Source organism: Tachysurus fulvidraco, chromosome 20 (genome assembly GCF_022655615.1).
Source record: "Tachysurus fulvidraco isolate hzauxx_2018 chromosome 20, HZAU_PFXX_2.0, whole genome shotgun sequence".
NCBI lineage: Eukaryota > Metazoa > Chordata > Actinopteri > Siluriformes > Bagridae > Tachysurus > Tachysurus fulvidraco.
This window is the reverse complement of record NC_062537.1, coordinates 4,059,461-4,076,328: the sequence shown is the minus strand read 5'-3', so window position 1 is coordinate 4,076,328 and position 16,868 is coordinate 4,059,461. Positions and strand designations below refer to the sequence as shown.

The following is a 16,868-nucleotide window of genomic DNA, read 5'->3' as shown; positions in this document are numbered from 1 at the left end:
GAAGAACCTTGAGAACACCCACAAGATCACTGGGCAGACAGTGGCACAAGATCAGAATTAATCCAGGACCTTCAGGCGGTGAGGCAGCAACACAACCCACTGCACCATTATGATGACCACTGGGTTTACCACCAGCTCCATAATATAACACCACCATCCTGGATTAGATTCATATTGGTTTTTAGCCATTAGTTTATGAGTTTGCAACAAAGGTTTCATTTAGCACCTTACAGGGTGTGAGGGTATAGAACCATATAACCAAAGATATCCCTCTCAAAAAACCTTCAATCCACCCAAAGATTTACTGAAGCTTGTTCTGAACTCTTTTCAAAGTGTTCAAAGTGTAAAAAAAAAAGGTCTATGATCATGTTAAATTCTGCATTCATGTATTTGTGCTTAGTGTCTATGTGATCTGCGTTGTGGGGTTTTAAATGGACACATTTAATCAGGGTGAAGTTTACAAAAAATAGTTAAACAACTCTGAGGTAGAGACCTGCTCCACTTTGGGTTTAAATCCAAATAAAGATACAGCTATTTGAAGCAGCTACAGTACACAGATCTAAGTAGTGTTATTCTGTTACAGCACTACTGTTTAACCACGAGCAGATGGAATGTGTATGTTTAGTTATGCAATGCTGCAATTTCCTCCTTCCTGAACCATAAAAATGTGACATGCCCCCCAAGATAGGGACGATTGATGAGGCTGTATCGCCAAGACAGACCAGACCTCCCCTTATCATGGCTTCAGACAACTGGCACCAAAGCCTGGGGAGCACAAATCTGCATACTCAGGTTATCTACGCTTGTGCTTCTCTTCCTGCCATAATTATCGATTTGGACTTGTGACCCGAGAGCATGTTTTCTGCAATTAGTGTAGCTAAATGAATATCAGGAGAGTAGCGATAAGCAGTTCAAATGTACTTAAATGGGGAGGGGAAGCGGCTTCGGTGATTGGATTCCTGTGAGAAATGTTTCCTCCAGCCTGCTCAGTGATATAGATACGGCTTGTAGGTGAAATATTAACAAGAACGTTGTTTGCGCGGCTGCCTTTGATGAAATGAATGCGGTGGCACTTTTGTTGAAAGTTCTGGAGGAATTGGGTCAAGAAAACATTTGTTAGAAGCAGACTGCAGATGTGTGGAGGGAGTTTTTATGAACTAGACTTTAGAAAGTAAATCTCTAAAAGGTAGAATAAGCATCTAAACAAGCATGGCTAGACATAGCGTAACGTCGTCTTTTAGCTTTGTTGTGCTCGCTACCTGTTAAACCAATCCAACTTTAGTTTGAGTTAGCTATCAGTAAGGCATACTGTGTGTGTGTGTGTGTGTGTAGTTATACATCAAGATTTTATAGTTATAGATATAGATTAAGGGATGATTACTAATCTGCATATGTCTACACTGAGTATATGTTGAACACAGTTGATATCAAGGATCTTGAAACCTACCTAAAATTCAGGTTTACAAGTGCTAAGTTTTCTAGTTTTAAGTGTCAGAGTGTATTCTGAACTGTTTTCAGTTCGAGAATTAGCAGTTCGAGATCCAAATAAAAGTGAAACTGATGCAAGAGTTAAAACCGACCCCTCTAAAAAAAAAAATCAGTTTGATTCATTAGACAAGTAGCTGCAAAAATACTGAAACATGTTAACCTTCTGACAATTGGCTAAATAGTGGTAAGAGTGACTAGCATGATGACAGACAGGCTGTTGTTTGCTAACAGACTTTGTACACCAAATTCATGGTTGTTTGGTCTGTTTAGTGGATGAAAAAAGCCTGATATGATTTGTTGTGAAAGAATGTTCATCTTGTTTAAATGTTAGAATGGTGGAAAATGTGAGACTGTGTTTAACTGGTTAGAATTTAACAGCCCTTCTACACATGCTGCTTAACTGCCAAAGGCTGCTGCTTGACTGGAATGAAACACTGCAACCACAGAGTAAGATTGTACATCTCTGCTGTAAAAACTACAAATGATACAAAAGTATGAATGATACAAGGTATCTGAGTAACTCTTTTTTTTTTTAATCCAAAATTTCATTATTTAAATTTTTCCAATTAAAAAAAAATCAGGATATATAATCACATGCTTTATATTGCGCACAGGTTACTTTCCATGTGAAGTTTCAAATGTTCTCCGAAGTCAATGGGCTCAAGTGGTTAAGGATCTGGTTTGTTGACTGAAGGATCGGGGTTCAAGCCCTAAGTTTGCCAGGCTGCCACTCTTGAGCCATTAAGCAATACCCTTAACCCTCTCTGCTCCAGGGGTTCCTGTATCATGGCTGACCTTTAACTCTGACCCCAACCTCAAAACGTTGGGATATGCGAAGAAAGAATGTCATTGTGCTGTAATGTATATGTGACAAAAAATACTTCAATATATTCTATATGTGGGTTTACCTTTTGGGTTCTCTAGTTTCCACCAATCACTCAAAATTAACTGGTGTGTGTGTGTGTGTGTGTATGTGTGTGTGTGAACACTGTCCCTGGTGTGTCCCCAGCTTCATACACACACACACCAATACCATGACCAAAAGGTTTAATGTTTACTGATGGATGAATGGATGAATGAATGAATAAATGGAGCAATAAGCTGTAAATTTTAGCGCCCCCATTTGAAAACAGTGTACTACAATGCTATGGAGGAACATTAGAGCTTGAATAAAGTAACACATTGGAAACATTTTTTTGTCTGTTTGCTTAATGAAACGCAGAACAATATTTTCCGTTTTTTCCTTAAAAAAAGACATTTTGCGTTTGCAAAATTTGCCCTTTTTGGGAATATTAAACAGATTATGTGCAGGTTTATCATCCGCTCCGTTTTTGTCTCATCCGCATCGGGTTTTCTCCTCGCCGCACTGTGTGTGTGTGTGTGTGTGTGTGTGTGTGTGTGTGTGTGTGTGTGTGTGTGTGTGTGTGTGTGTGTGTGTGTGTGTGTGTGTGTGTGTGTGTGTGTGTTTGCGCGTGCGCTTGGATTGGTGGAAGCGGCATGGCGCTGGCGGAGAGGCGCGCGCTGCTCCAGCACTCGGTCATAACGCGAGGCGCGCGCGCTTGACTCGGAGGCGAAGGAGAACGTTCAAGCGGATGAGGAGCATAACTTCAGCGTCACACCATCGCAGTGCTTCAATGTTGTTGCTGAACATGAAATCGACGCTGGGAGGTTGATTTTTCTAACGTGTTGCCGGATCGAGCGAAGAGACGAAGAGAAAGAGAATAAAATCCCGGCGCGCGTCAGAGAGGATATTTTACGCCGAAGCGTTTTTAATGGTTTGAGGTGCGGCGTGTGTCTGTGCCTGTCGCAGGAGACTCTCACCAAGAGTGTTTCACAAACAAGAACAACTTCAGTTCCTACGGACGTTTTTTGCAAACCGCACAAGTTTGCATCACCTTCATCCTTTTCGTCACATTTGAAAGTTTTGGCTGAAGCGGAGCGACCTGACGCGCCGCGCGACTCTTCCATCAATCTGCCTGATGCGTGTCCGTCGGCGGATTTCTCCCGGTCCTGTCATGGGGAAAACTAGTGCAAAGACTGCGAAAGGAGAAAGAGGGTGTACTGGATTCATTATAAGCATTTTCCTGCTTGCGGTCTTCATCAGCACCAGTAGAGCTCAAGGTAAGACATTTGGTTCGGCTGCTGGACGCAGTAGACGCGCGCGCGCGCGGAATGACAGGCGACCGCGCGGCGTGCGTTATGGGTTCATACGTTCTGGCGTGCAAACTTCACAAATGTCCAGTGATTACTATATAATTATTAAAAAATTATTATATTAGCCAAAAACTAGTTTTATAACAAAAGGTTGAAGATTTGTAGGTGAAGGCTTGGTTATTTGTTTATTTATTTATTTGTAACGCAATTGCAACAAAATGTTATTTTATATATATATATATATATATATATATATATATATATATATATATATATATATATATATATATATATATATATATATATAGTGCTACACTTTTTGTTTAAAATAGTATTAAAAAATAGAAGATTATGCACTTGGACAAGGGAACTAAACCCCCTTTTTTAAATAAATTGTAGTGGCACATATTTACAACTATTATTATTATTATTATTATTATTATTATTATTATTATTATTATTAATTGCTGCTGCTCTTGTAACCTATTTGTTATAGAAATGAACCCAGTGCTCCTCGTTGTTCTTGCTATTGTTCTGAGATCTTACTATGCACATTTTCACACATTCATCCAGTAGATTTAAATCATTTCTGTACAGGTTCAAGACCTCAGTTATGTTTCATGTTTGACATTTCTGGCTTGTTTTTTTTTTTTTTTTTGGAACATTTGCGCTGAAACTTTTGAATAAAAGAGGGAGATAAACAGTACTGATGTGTGATGGCTTCCGAGTCATTAACTTCAATTTTCTGCGCTACTCAGACTTAATTATTTCTACATTATATATTCTGTATTTGAGCCATGAAGCGTAAAGTATAGTAGCTGAACAGTTTGTTGAGTTAATCTAAGCTTTAACACGTTTTCACTGTTATGTATTAAATTTAAGATCTCTGTCTCACACACAAACACACACACTGTCTTGTGGGCACACATGCTGCTCTTGGCTTTCTATCCTGAAATAAGTGTTTATATTTTAGAATTCTTTTTGGACTTGTAGACCATGTTTCTTGTGATGATGGTGATGATTCCTGGTCTCAGGTCAAACCCAAAGGACACCGTGTGGTCCTTGAACAAAATAATGTCTCATTATCGAGACTGAAATAAAATCTACAGTGATGTAAATTTGAGATTTAATCCTCTCTTACTACAGACTTCCTACAGTTTATAAAACTGCTTGTTATTTATGGCGGAATATATATATTATTCAAAGCAATTAAGTCTTAATGGATCAGGAATTCCTAGTCAGGTCTCAGGCAATGTTATGTTTGCTCACTTTGCTTTTTCTCTACCTGTTCTCATCAATAATTCACAATGAAACTCCCGGCTGTTGTTGTTGTTTTTTTTTTTTTTTACTGGACATGCTAGCGCATCCCTCAAAACCTCTGCGTTTGTATTTGTCTTGTATTTAACTTACTTCATCCCCATCATGTTCGACAGGGTTTTACATTTCATCTCTTTTGTGCTCCTGTGATGCTCCCGAGTCAAATTTCTGTGCCGGGGTATGTTCCAGATGTCACGTTAAGACATGAAACCTTCACATCTCCATTCTTTTGCCATTTAAAACAGAAGCTGCACGGGCCTCAGGTTTAAGGGGCAAAGTTGATGTTTATCTAAGTAAACAGTTTCAGCTTCTTGTTGATGTGGTCGAGACAACGTAAGGACGTCTCTTTCCATTAAGAGACAATTTGCTAAATCTCCACTCCGGCAAATGTTTGACAGAGGCTTAAACTCTCCCTGAGTGGAGCTCACAGATAGGTCTGATGTGTATTTTTTTGCTCAGCGCAGGTGGCCAACTTCTGCTGATCTTGTAGTTATGACGATCACAAAGGGAATGCAATTATGGCTGACCAAATCCAGGACAACGAAATGGGGTTGGGATGGTGGGGGCTTAGATTTACACAATGCTTCGGTTGTCCTGTTGAATTACATTTCATTCTCCGAAACTCAACAATGTATCTGAAATTGAATATGAAAATGAATAATCGCTGAGCACAAACCATTAATAGACCATCGCTGGGATAGGATGGATAATATTTGCGAGAAAAAGCCAGCTTATTCCAGAAGGTTTTTTTATGGTTAATGCGTAACATGGGAAAGGAAGAAGGCTACCCAGCTCCGGTTTCTGAAGGACACTGCAGGATGACATAATCCCTCCATTCCAGACCCAGTGGCATTGACTACAAAGGGAAATATGAACCAGGTTGCTTCGTGTCCATTAAGAAGTCAATATTCACTGAAAACCTTATTTGCACCTAATTAATGGGCCACATGGCTTTTTTTCCTATTTTTTTTTTACTGAAAAACATTTACAGCACTATCCAAATTTAGTTATTTAAAAAATCGTTCAAATTCCTGAACAGCTCTCCACTCTTTTAATTCCTCATGCTGTTTTTTCCACCCGTTCTGCACCTCACGTTTTTCCATCGCCAGTCTAATTTTCCACTCGCTATACAATTGTTTTAATCTAGTAAAGCAAATAAAGTTTACAGTGGCTCTGAAAGCGAAATGCTCGATCCCAGTTTGTCTTTGTGCTCTCCTGACAATGGGAGTTTCAATTTGCTGTGGAGAAATACAGAGAAAGAGAGAGGGTAAACCAAGCTGGACCCAGAAGCATAGTGAAATAACGGACATCTCAGGCAGAAAGGTCTGAATTGAAATGAATTCGATGTCAAAAGGGCAGAGGGAGTCAGGTAGGATGAAGTACGTTTCCAATCTAGTTCTGAGAATCCTTCATGGAAATGCATGATGATTTCTCTGGCACCCAGCTGCAATGACGTGTGGGTTTAGGGCCGTAGTAAGCTGTCTGTCTGAATACGTAGATCACACACAAAATCTGAAGATGCCAAACGTGTGTAAATGGTTCTTTGTGTGTGAACTGCATTCTGGCCCTCTTTGACTCTGGTGCTGTCAGAAGCTGTGGCTTCTGGACAGAGCTGCTTCTTTCTTTCATTCGTCATTGATCACTCTTATAAAGCCTCTGGGAAACATCAGGGAAAGTTGCAACATGCATGCACCGTTCCAGACAAGGGCTCCTTGTTTGTCCACCGAGCTCACATTGACCGCAGAAAGCCAAACCCTAGTCGAAAGCCACAGAACTTGCCGAGTTGGTCATAGCATGAGTTCACATTTTCCACACACACACCCCCTTTTTTTATTTTTTTTTTAAAAATTTTTTAAGAGATTTACCCAAAGAGTTATGTTTATAGAGCCTGATTGCAACAAAAATATTCCTGCTACAAGGGCACGCACACAGTATAACACGCTAAGTGTTAGAACATCCGAGTAAGCAAGAATGTTATTGCTATCATGTTATTACTCCAACTACTTCCCTCATTGCAGAATGCTGGCGTCTCCAGGGCACTGCTAAGGTTACAGCCATCGCACAAAGGCGGCATTGTGTGCTGAGAAGACCGTCGTGCAGTGACCTAGAGTAGGTAATTCCCTGAGGATGGCATGATGTAGGACCATTTTAATTTGCAGGGTTAGGAGTCCACAGACACCGCGATGAAGGAAGTGTCGTCATCAGAAATCTTAGCTCCCGCTCTCCTCTCTCACTCTGCCTCCCTCAGTGAGTGTGAGTGCGCCTTGCTAGTTCCCATGCTGAGGAGGGTTTTTTTTTCGGTGATAATTACTGTGAAAAGAAGCTTGCTGAGCTTGCAACTCTGTCCTGATGTCACGCAAGGACTCGAGATGTATTACCCGATGCACATAACTAGCTGTTCCCCCATCCAGCTGTGAAGGTAGGTTAGCCAGCCAAAGGCAAACACAGTGATAGTCTCCTCCTCCTTTACATCGGGTCTTTGTTGAGGAAGAGAAAAAAATTGAATCTGAGAGAAGGACCGAGTGCAATTAATCACCCACTGTCACTGGCGTAACTACAGGGAAGGCATCAAAGTGCAAGCCTTCAGTCCTATTAGCAGTCCATTAGCGGAGGCCGGCACAAGTACCGACACTCCACACAGATTCCAGTGCAGAAGTGACTGACCCGTCTGTCAACACTGCCAATACCTCTCTCCGTAACGACTCCTCTGTCTTCATTCATACACACCAAACTTCAAGCATTTTTCTTTTCTGTTTTTTCCCCCCCATAAAAGAGAATGATGCTACATGAAACAGCTCTGTGTAACACACCTGTGTTATGATTGTGCAGAAACTCGCAGTCTGAATGGCTCTCTGGGTGAAATCCGAACCCAAACGGCTCTTTGTTGGTCTATGCGGGATCTTCAGCTTCAGTGAGGATCCTCCGTACCCAATTATAGACATGGATCAGAGGAAGGTAATTGATGGTCTTTACTCTGTGTGAAGAGGGTAATTGTGAGCAGGAAGTGCAGAGAGATGGGAGAGGTATTAGCAGTTAAGAGGCCTCTTTTTGGGGCCAAAGAGAAGAGTGACAAGGTTCTTCTTTCGTAGACAGATCCGATCATTCGCTTGGCGGTTTTTACCCAGACGGATACCACAGATATCGCTGTGTGTAAAATGCATTGTTACTATTTATTTTAATGTTAGGGGTTTAAGGGATGACAATAAGTGTACCAGACTTTTTGCACAGCTGACGTTGCAAAACTGCACTATAAACTTAACACCCGTTGCACACTTTATAGCAATACTATATTCATATTCGTTCAAATCATCTCACCAGTCACTGTATTCATATGCTATATTTCTATTGACTTCTTCCTGTACAGCTGGTCTCACTATATATATATATATATACAAATACAGAAGTGTAAGAATAAATAAAGATAAAAAATAAATAATGATTTACTGTAGACACTAAATAAAAAAATGAAATAAAATTGTATCAAGTTTGTGAGCAAGCCTAACGTACATACTGTATGCTGATATTACGGCTCTAAGTTGTATCTTGAACAGAGAATCTATAGATAGAGGCTGAAGTAAGGAGTGTCTCAGCCTCTGTGGTTGTGTACGAGTAAAATAAACGTGCGTCTGAGTGCTAAGGTGAAATGTTCACACTCGTCACCTTTGTGTGTGAGCACTTTTTGACACCCTGCACTCGTTTTTAATAAGCACTCTCAATACCGTCATGCTCCTCTTGTATCGACGTCGCTGTAACGCGCGACATGCGAGTGCATCATTTGTGCATCATTGCAAGTCCTTGCTCTCTGTGCTGAGGTGAATCTGACAGGAAATGATGTGATAGCACAAAAGTTGGACCTGCATGTACTGTAGATTAATTTTGCAGCTTGATAACCAATAAAAAGCAGGGTGAACAGGGTCAAGAGCATGCTGCTTACTGCTTTGTTGCACCACTGAAGTGCCACCAAAACATGTGCTATGCTTTTATTCTGTCCTTCACGTCCTCTGATGGCACTCTCGCGACACTATTTTTTGAAGATGTCTACAGGGATTGCATGACTGAGTGGCACAGAGTGGTGTTAAAAGCAATTTGTTCTTCAGCCCACCTCCGTGTACTGTCCCAAACCTGCTTAATGCACAGAGATAACACGCCTCACTGGCCCCCTCTCGCAGACACCCGACTTGCTCTTCGGCTGCTTTGGTGGGGCATCAAATTCATTTAGATCAGTATCTTTTACTAAGAGGATTTGCACTAAGCATAGACTATTAAAGTTTATTTTTTTTAACTAATGAGTTGCACTTGAGTGCTGCCTAAATTGAACCTTATTGTCTAGCTTCATGTTGCATACTGATTAAGGGAGGAAACCTCAGACTTCTCCATGATACGATTTAGAACTGCTACATAGCAACAATTCCATATTTGGGGCTACCGATGAATCTGCTACGATACGACACATTTTGCTATAAGTTTCAGACGTAAGCACACAAAGACATGGTGTACAAACCTGTTTTTTATGCTCAATTTGCAGGGAAAAAAAATCTGCTCTACTTTGAATATAGAATTCTTTAGAGGATATATAGACTTTTTCATGATTTTTTGTTGCTTATGATGCTTACGATGCTAACATGCTAAAACCTGAGGTTAAAGCTCTAAACAAACAAACAAACAAACAAAAAAACAACAACAATGTAACAAAGGCACCTTTAACCATTTTCCTAAATCAATATTAGGCGAGTTTAGTGTGATTGCAGTGTGAATAAAATTCTAACTATAAAATCAAAACAGGACGGCAAAGACACTCAGGACTGTTTATCTAAATAAATAAATAAATAAATAAATAAATAAATAAATAAATAAATAAATAGTGTTTTGCTTTCATCAAGCTTTCATATAGCTGGCTTGTCATGTAGCTTAACATGATCAGATGCTAATAGCAGACCCTAAGGCTCATTACATAATACTTCCTTACAAAAAGCTAAATCATGCCGTTCGAGCAGTAAAAAGCATTCGTTTTTTAATCGTTTATAAAAGCGTTATAACTTGCAGTTGAATGGCGTAGTACGCTTCAAATGCTAACACACCGCATAAATATTCATGCAGCTGGAGTAAAAGGTATCTATAACACATATACAACGCTGTTCCCCTTCCAGGAAGGCAGGGTAATATTCAAACGCACGGCTTGAAACCTGAGAAGTTTCCTATCTCCAGTTTATCTGTGTGTGTCCCCTCCACCCAACCCCCCGTCTCTGTTATTCTTCAGCCCCGCTGAAGGAAGATGAAAGCATAGCACAGATAAATGTTTGTGCTTTCCTGTTTTTATGGGGCTTAAATAAAGAACATACATTTGTTCCACTACTTTGAGGTCCGTCCCCCCACCACCCCCACCCACAAGTTCTGCTTTCCATTAAAGGCAGCGTACAGGTCTGTGATGATAAGAGGACAATGTTAGTGCCCCTGAGGGCCGGACCCTAAAGTCAGTTCTGTAGAATGGCGATTGCGAGGCGGGGTGTTTTGTGTGTTATAGGCCAGTCTTTGTCGGATAATGTGTAATTAGAGCAACCCTGGCTTGGGGGGAGGGCATGTTTCAGCTGATTGTACTCAGTGTACTGTGCAGAACCTCGGGCCTCTTATTACTGCCAGCAGGTGCTTTATGGGGAATGTCAAAGCCGTTTGGGGGGGAAATGCTCGGTTAACTTTTGGGGTGAAGTAAATGAGGAGACAGGCTCTAATGTTTAACAGGCCTCCCCTGAGATGTGCGCGTGTGTGTCGTAGAGGCTCCACAGAGGGTCTGCTCAGGCTTCTTCATTTAACCTGAAGACTCTGCATCTGGGTTGTGTCACTTCTTGGTGCCCATTTCATTTATAATAAGAATGACCATTCTAGACCAGATAAAAATTCACGAATCATCCATGATCGATTGTTATAATTCCGTTCATGAATCTTGTTCTTTGTTTATGTACAGAAGCAGATCCTTAAACTGCCTGCTGTTCATGCCATTAGTAGAAGACTTCACTAAACGTGCGTCAGAATGTAAAGGTTTCATTTTTTTCCCCTGTTCCGTTCCCATCTGTTAAATGAGGTGCTAAATTAGGGGCACGTTGTGTGATCGGTTTTGTGCTGCAAAAGTGCGGAGATGTGAAAAAGCTTGTGAAGAGCTTTAATTCTTAATTCATGTTTTCTCACATCGTCCCCGAGTCTCATTTATACACTTTCAAATGGAAAGTCTAAAGGAGAGTCTGGAGAGCCACGTGTTTACATTTCTGCCTTTACTCTGCGAGTCCCTAATTTTCTTTTTTTATATTTCCCTGAAAGTCCCTCGTTTATTTTCTCCTACATGTGTTCATCCTGGGTCTAAAATGCCCTTTCTTTTTTTCCAACCAAGCATTATCTTTTGCTGTGGTGGCATTTTTGTGTGTTTGTGTTTCCTGCATGTGATGTTAGTAGCATGTTTGCTGAGGCTGTACTCAGCACATTTGAGCACAGCCACATCTCCATGGTTTCGGTCTCTAGGGCCTGAGGAGCTGGGAAGTGCTTAACTGGGCCAAGCTCGCTGGGGCTAATTTTACAGGCGCCAGGCCGACAGTAGTGCGCTAGCTACTGCATCTTTCCCTAATGAAGGCTTTCTGTGTGACCTGCCGCAAGCCATACCCAAAGATATGTGCTCATCAATTCTATCCTGCAATCGCAGTCGCCCCGTAAAGGGACCGAAGGAGCGAGGGAAAATGACAAACCGGTCGACGCAAAGCCTTCATCGAGAGAGTTAACCACTGTTAATCACAGCCAGAGCGTAACAAGGACAGTTTACAGCAACAGGGATGTTGTTAATTCTGACCTTCAACTGCTGGTAACATTAAATCCAAACCATGGCCAGGAAAAAAAAATCTGTCCTTGTCCTGTGATTACGGCTCAAAGGAAATTAGTAGCAGGAGAAGAATCCAGTAGGATATGAAGAGCAGATCTCTCTAAACAGCAGTAGTTTACCAGCCCTAGGAAGGACCTCCAAACATAAGGCGAAGTGGATAAATAATAAATCCTGCACTAAAGTAGTAATCTAATGGATATGTTGAGCCCTGTGTAAAGTTGAGTCAGCAGTCTGCAGTCGGCTGGACGGGGACAGATAGCGAGCTCTTTTTTTTTTTTTCTTTCTTTCTTTTTTCTCAGAATAGCAAGTAACCATCTGCAATCATGTGTGCAAGAGCTTCTACCTCCCTGAATTGCTTTCTATTTGCTGCACATGCACATTTACTTCCCATTTAGTATTAACTCACATTCATTTTCTTCAGAAATGCAGACTTTTACAGTCAGGGGTCATGAAGTTGACCAGGTGAGGCGGAGCCCGTGATGTCCGCTAGCTGATGTAAACTGATATGCCATTATGCAGAGCTTTAAACATTCCTCTTGCCATTCTTTGGCTATGAACTAATGATTCACTTCTAGTCAAGGAAACATACCGATCCCAAGCAAAGGGGGCTGTTGCTTTTTTGGCTGAAGAGCAAGGCTCCGTTCACAAGCTGAACCTGTGGTAGGGCCCTTACTTACTTCCAAGGAGTTGTCAGATTTGAATTACAAGTCATGAATGCTCGTATTTGGTAGCCACGCACATAAATTTACTCTCTACGCATCTCTCTTATGCCTCTCATTTGTGAGGAAGGGCGTCGGTAAATCGGACCGTGTTTGTTGTTTCGATAAAGCTCTGAAAGTTCTGCTGTTTCGATTGCTTTTCGTGTTTTACCAGAGTTATTGCGGCGGTTTATTGTGCGGACTCGCTCCAGTACTGACGAGTCTCGCCAGCAAAAGCACCACTTTGGCTTATCGTTGTCGAAGGAGGAGGAGAATAGAAATGAAGAGGAACAGAGAAAGGGAACGATAGCGATAGTACAGACGCTAGTGTCTTACCCATAATCCCTGTAAGCTGTAAGAAAGCACAGAGTCAGACACATTAACCACAGCTATTGTGGACCACTTTGTTCCAGCAAAAGAAAAAAAAAGAAAAAAAGAAAAAGCCAGCTCAGTCAGCATAAGCGAGCATGTATTCACTGGTGGCAAATGTAACATTTCTTTTCTCTCCTCCCGTCATGTGCAAATGATTTTGTATGGAAATCTGATCTCTTTTGTGCTGCTTTTGGGGAGATTGTAATACAAGGGGCCGACTGTTGCGGTCCTTGCCACGATTTGTCATTCTGGCAGTTGTTTCCACACTGATTGGATTTCAGGGACATGGACTTGTGAAATATGGGCATAACTATTTACATTTTAAGGCCCAGACCTTTCCCTCTGGTTCTTCTGTTTGCTTTTAGAAGCACTTGTCAGAGCGCAATGTTAATTTTCAGGAACTCTGTACGAATGGACTTTGAGAAATGTTCAGTGTGGATGAAAGTTGGCCAAAAAAAGATAAAAAATTTCTCATCAGGCCATCCTTAAAAATATTCTTGTTTGCCTTAACCCGACCGACCTTGTCAATTTAGGACCGACCAAATTTTTTTTTCTCTTCAAAACAACTAATACAAAAGCAATAAAATAATATTAAAGGGTTCGGGCGCCGTAATACATCTAAAAAATGCATTAAAACAGCTCGACACCGCTTTAACTTGGCACGAAGTTGTGGAAAAACTGTCCAGCATCAAAATAAGGTTTGCAATGATGCGCCCGAAGGCACGGGTTGAAGACCCAGTCAGTGACGTCACGATATGCTAATTTGTTTAAAGTCATACCTACGTAATCACCATCACCAAAATTGTACCTTTTTTTTTTTTTTTACATTGAAACTTAAAAAATATAGACCTACCTTTTTTTTTTTTTTTTTTTTTTTTTTACTGTTACTGCAAACCAAAATATTTTTAAGGATGGCCTCACGTACTGTAGATGTTCACCAGGGACAAGAAAAGTTCAGCAATAATCAAGGTTTAAAGATAAGGATTCTCAAGAAAACTTTTTTTTTTTTAAAGTCTCATCCTAGGTTCATTCAATCACACTCTCTGAAATGCAAACTAACCCTCAATTAGCTAACATGTGAACATGGGACACTTGTTTACTCCTCCTCAAATGTTTGTTGGGATTTTGCCCAAGCCATTTTTACCTCACGTTAGATTTGGCATATCTTGGATACTATTGGCTGTCTGCTACGTTGTGTTTTAAAAAGTAAAAGTCTCAACCTACAGAATCCAATCACGTCTCCCGAGTCGTTCCACGGGCACTTTAAAGAAAAAGAAAAAGTCTGTGTGCTGATCAATCACTATACACCGTTATACAATCTTTCTAAGTCCTACGGCAATGTCGCCTCTCATCTCATCTCCTCTCCACTGTCTCTTCCTGCCACTTTTTCTCTTAGCTTTTTTTTTTTTCTTCCAATCTTTCTGGAAATCTCACCAACAGACGAAGCGGATTTTCCCGCACTTATTCTGAAATAATATCCTCAAAAAGCCCTAGTAACTTGGAACAACCCCATGCCCCTTGTTCCAAAAGTGGTCTCCGGTTTTTATGAAAATTACATTCAGTCCTGTAATCTGCAAACGACGAGAACAATTTTGCTTCCTGACACCGTATACCGTTGTGCTTGCGTTTCCTTGCCATATTGTTATGATTACATGTGTGGGTTGATGGCCTTGCTTTTATGCACAAACAGTAGCCCAATTTTCTTTTGCACTTAGCCTCTGGAGAAAAAGAAAGAGCTTTTTTTTTTTCTTTTCTTTGTCTGAATGACTGTGGGATAAAATTGCAGTTCCTGTTTCTTTGCCGAGATATAGTGTAGATGAGGCTGATAATGATTTGCTAACTAGCACCATGCGCTGCAGTTTTTGGCGAAACGCCTTCATCCCGTGAGATGAAATCTTTTAGCTTAGTAGTAAAATGTCGGTAATTGATTTGGACTCACTGTGGTGTGGCTAGTTATTCAAAGCGTCCCTTATATGCAATAATGACTGTGGATTATGTTTTCCTCTGCAAAACACTTTCTTTTGAAGGAGAGACAGGAATGTAGGCCATATGCAAATTTCAGCATCCTCTGTTTGCACTTATGCAGCAAGTGCTTTGGATTTAGCACCGGTTTTACTTGTGGTATCGCTCTCTATTTCTTTCTCACTCTGATCTACGCATCAGCCATCTGTTTGATAAGGGGGGAAAGAAAAAAAGCTATTTCCTTAGGCTTTGACTGGTCATTTTTTTTCTCCAGACTATAGCACACTTCATATATTTTTTTTCCTGCTCCACCGATCTTACAGTAAGCAAGCCTGGTCCTGTTTTATTTGCCTAGGGTAAATTTCGGCTGAAAGCCCCACTATTCTTCTCAGGTCACAATACATTAGGTGAGAGGAGGAGAAATTAAGGCAACTCCGGCCTTATACATCATCTGGCGAGTCCTGAGCCGGAAGCCTTGCCTCTGGTCCGTGTGCGGCGTGGGTCTGCATGAGAATCGTGGCAGTCAATGCCATTTTCTCTTTATTAATCTCATTCAGGCCTTGCTTTGTCTCATCTTTTTTTCTTCCTCGCCCTTTAAAGATAAATAACCATTCAGCAAAAGGTTTTGGATAGTAATTGACAGGCCATGTTAAACAAATCCACTTGCCCTCTGCGGGTGCCTCCTCCTCTCCTTTTTCCCCTCCCCGTCTTGCCCCATCTAATCTAACTAATGCTCTCTGTTTGTGTGCTGGAAAGTGAATTAAAAACAGCCCGACTCAATACCTGATCTATATCGCTCCAGCTAGTTGCATGCACATTAGCTGTTTCTCCACAGCTCCTGTAATTGCATTACAGTACTCTGAGGCTGTAACTATTAAGGACTTACACTGTCTTGGATGTTGTTAATCATAGCCCCTGCAGGCCCCAAGGCTCTGATTAGGGGACTGATCGAGGAAGGGAACGAGGGCCAGAAGCTCGAGCCCAAAGCTTCAGCGCAGCAACCTTTCTAAGGAGGAGCTGCGGAGATCATTCTGGGAAGCATTGCACTAATCAGCATCTTTCCGCTCACCACCATTTTTCATTCCTTTTGTTATTTCCCCACCCAACAACTTGGCCTGCTTTTCTTAGCTTTGTTTTTTTTTTTTTCTTCTTCCTTCTTCTTTCTTTCCTTTCCTCTCCTCCAACGGCTCATGTTCCTTCGCCTACTATCTGTCTTTATTCTGGCATCAAGAACATTCTCTCAAGATCACACCACTTTTATAAGCTTTTCCCCCTTGTGTGTTCTTCACATTTTCTCTTCTTGATAAGAGATGTTTTTTTTTCCTTCACCCAGGAAATGACTCTGAAGCTGTCTATTAGGTAGAAATATATCTTGCGGCGCTCGGTTGCACTTAGAGATGCATGAAAAGTTGTTTTCCTATCTCTATCATTTCACATGCAGTTGGATATGAAGAGAGGAGGTTGTTTAACAGGGCTGATAGAGTCTGACTGGGGGGTATGCGACGTCTCACTGTAATCAGTAGATTGCTGGGGCTCGCCTTTCATCATGCTCCCTGTGCATTCTGCAGGGAGATGCGTAGCTTGAGTGAGGATCCACTTACACATTACAGACCCTCGACGTTTTCCAGACTGCAAGGTAGTTTGAGGGATATGGTTTCTGGATGTGTATAAGTTTCTTCTCCTTCCCCCCACTTCTGGTTTTTTTCCTTCTGCTAATTTCGACAGCGTGTCATTTATCATAATGGCAGTGATTTAGACGAGAACATTTGGGGCTTTAGGACGGAGAATCAAAGTTGCGATGCCATCCGCAGTCATCAGTTCTGGACCCTTTAATGGAGACGTCAATGTGAATCCGAAGAGCGGCATTTTAAAATTTAATACTTTCTAACTGTCTGATTTATAATGATGGCAATAGAGTAGTCAGAGAGCTAAATAATATCCGCCAATACTGGAAGCGACTTGCAGTACAAAAGCATTTTTTCTCTCTTATTATTATTTTTTTTTTTTTTAAGTGTCCT

General features: G+C 41.1%; 2 protein-coding genes across 3 annotated transcripts in view; one reads left to right on the top strand and one right to left on the bottom strand.

Moving 5' to 3' along the window:
- glis3 (GLIS family zinc finger 3) overlaps positions 1-16,868 on the bottom strand; it is a 173,526-nt gene that overhangs the window by 128,748 nt on the left and 27,910 nt on the right. The window lies entirely within an intron of this gene.
- Positions 2,989-16,868, top strand: part of unc5cb (unc-5 netrin receptor Cb) — a 143,330-nt gene continuing 129,450 nt past the window's right edge. The window contains exon 1 of one of the 2 annotated variants that reach the window (XM_027139723.2): positions 2,989-3,609. In XM_027139723.2, coding sequence (XP_026995524.1) covers positions 3,468-3,609 — 142 coding nt within the window. In that variant the 5' untranslated portion in view covers positions 2,989-3,467. The remainder of the gene's footprint in view (positions 3,610-16,868) is intronic. The other variant, XM_027139724.2, reaches the window with a different exon arrangement.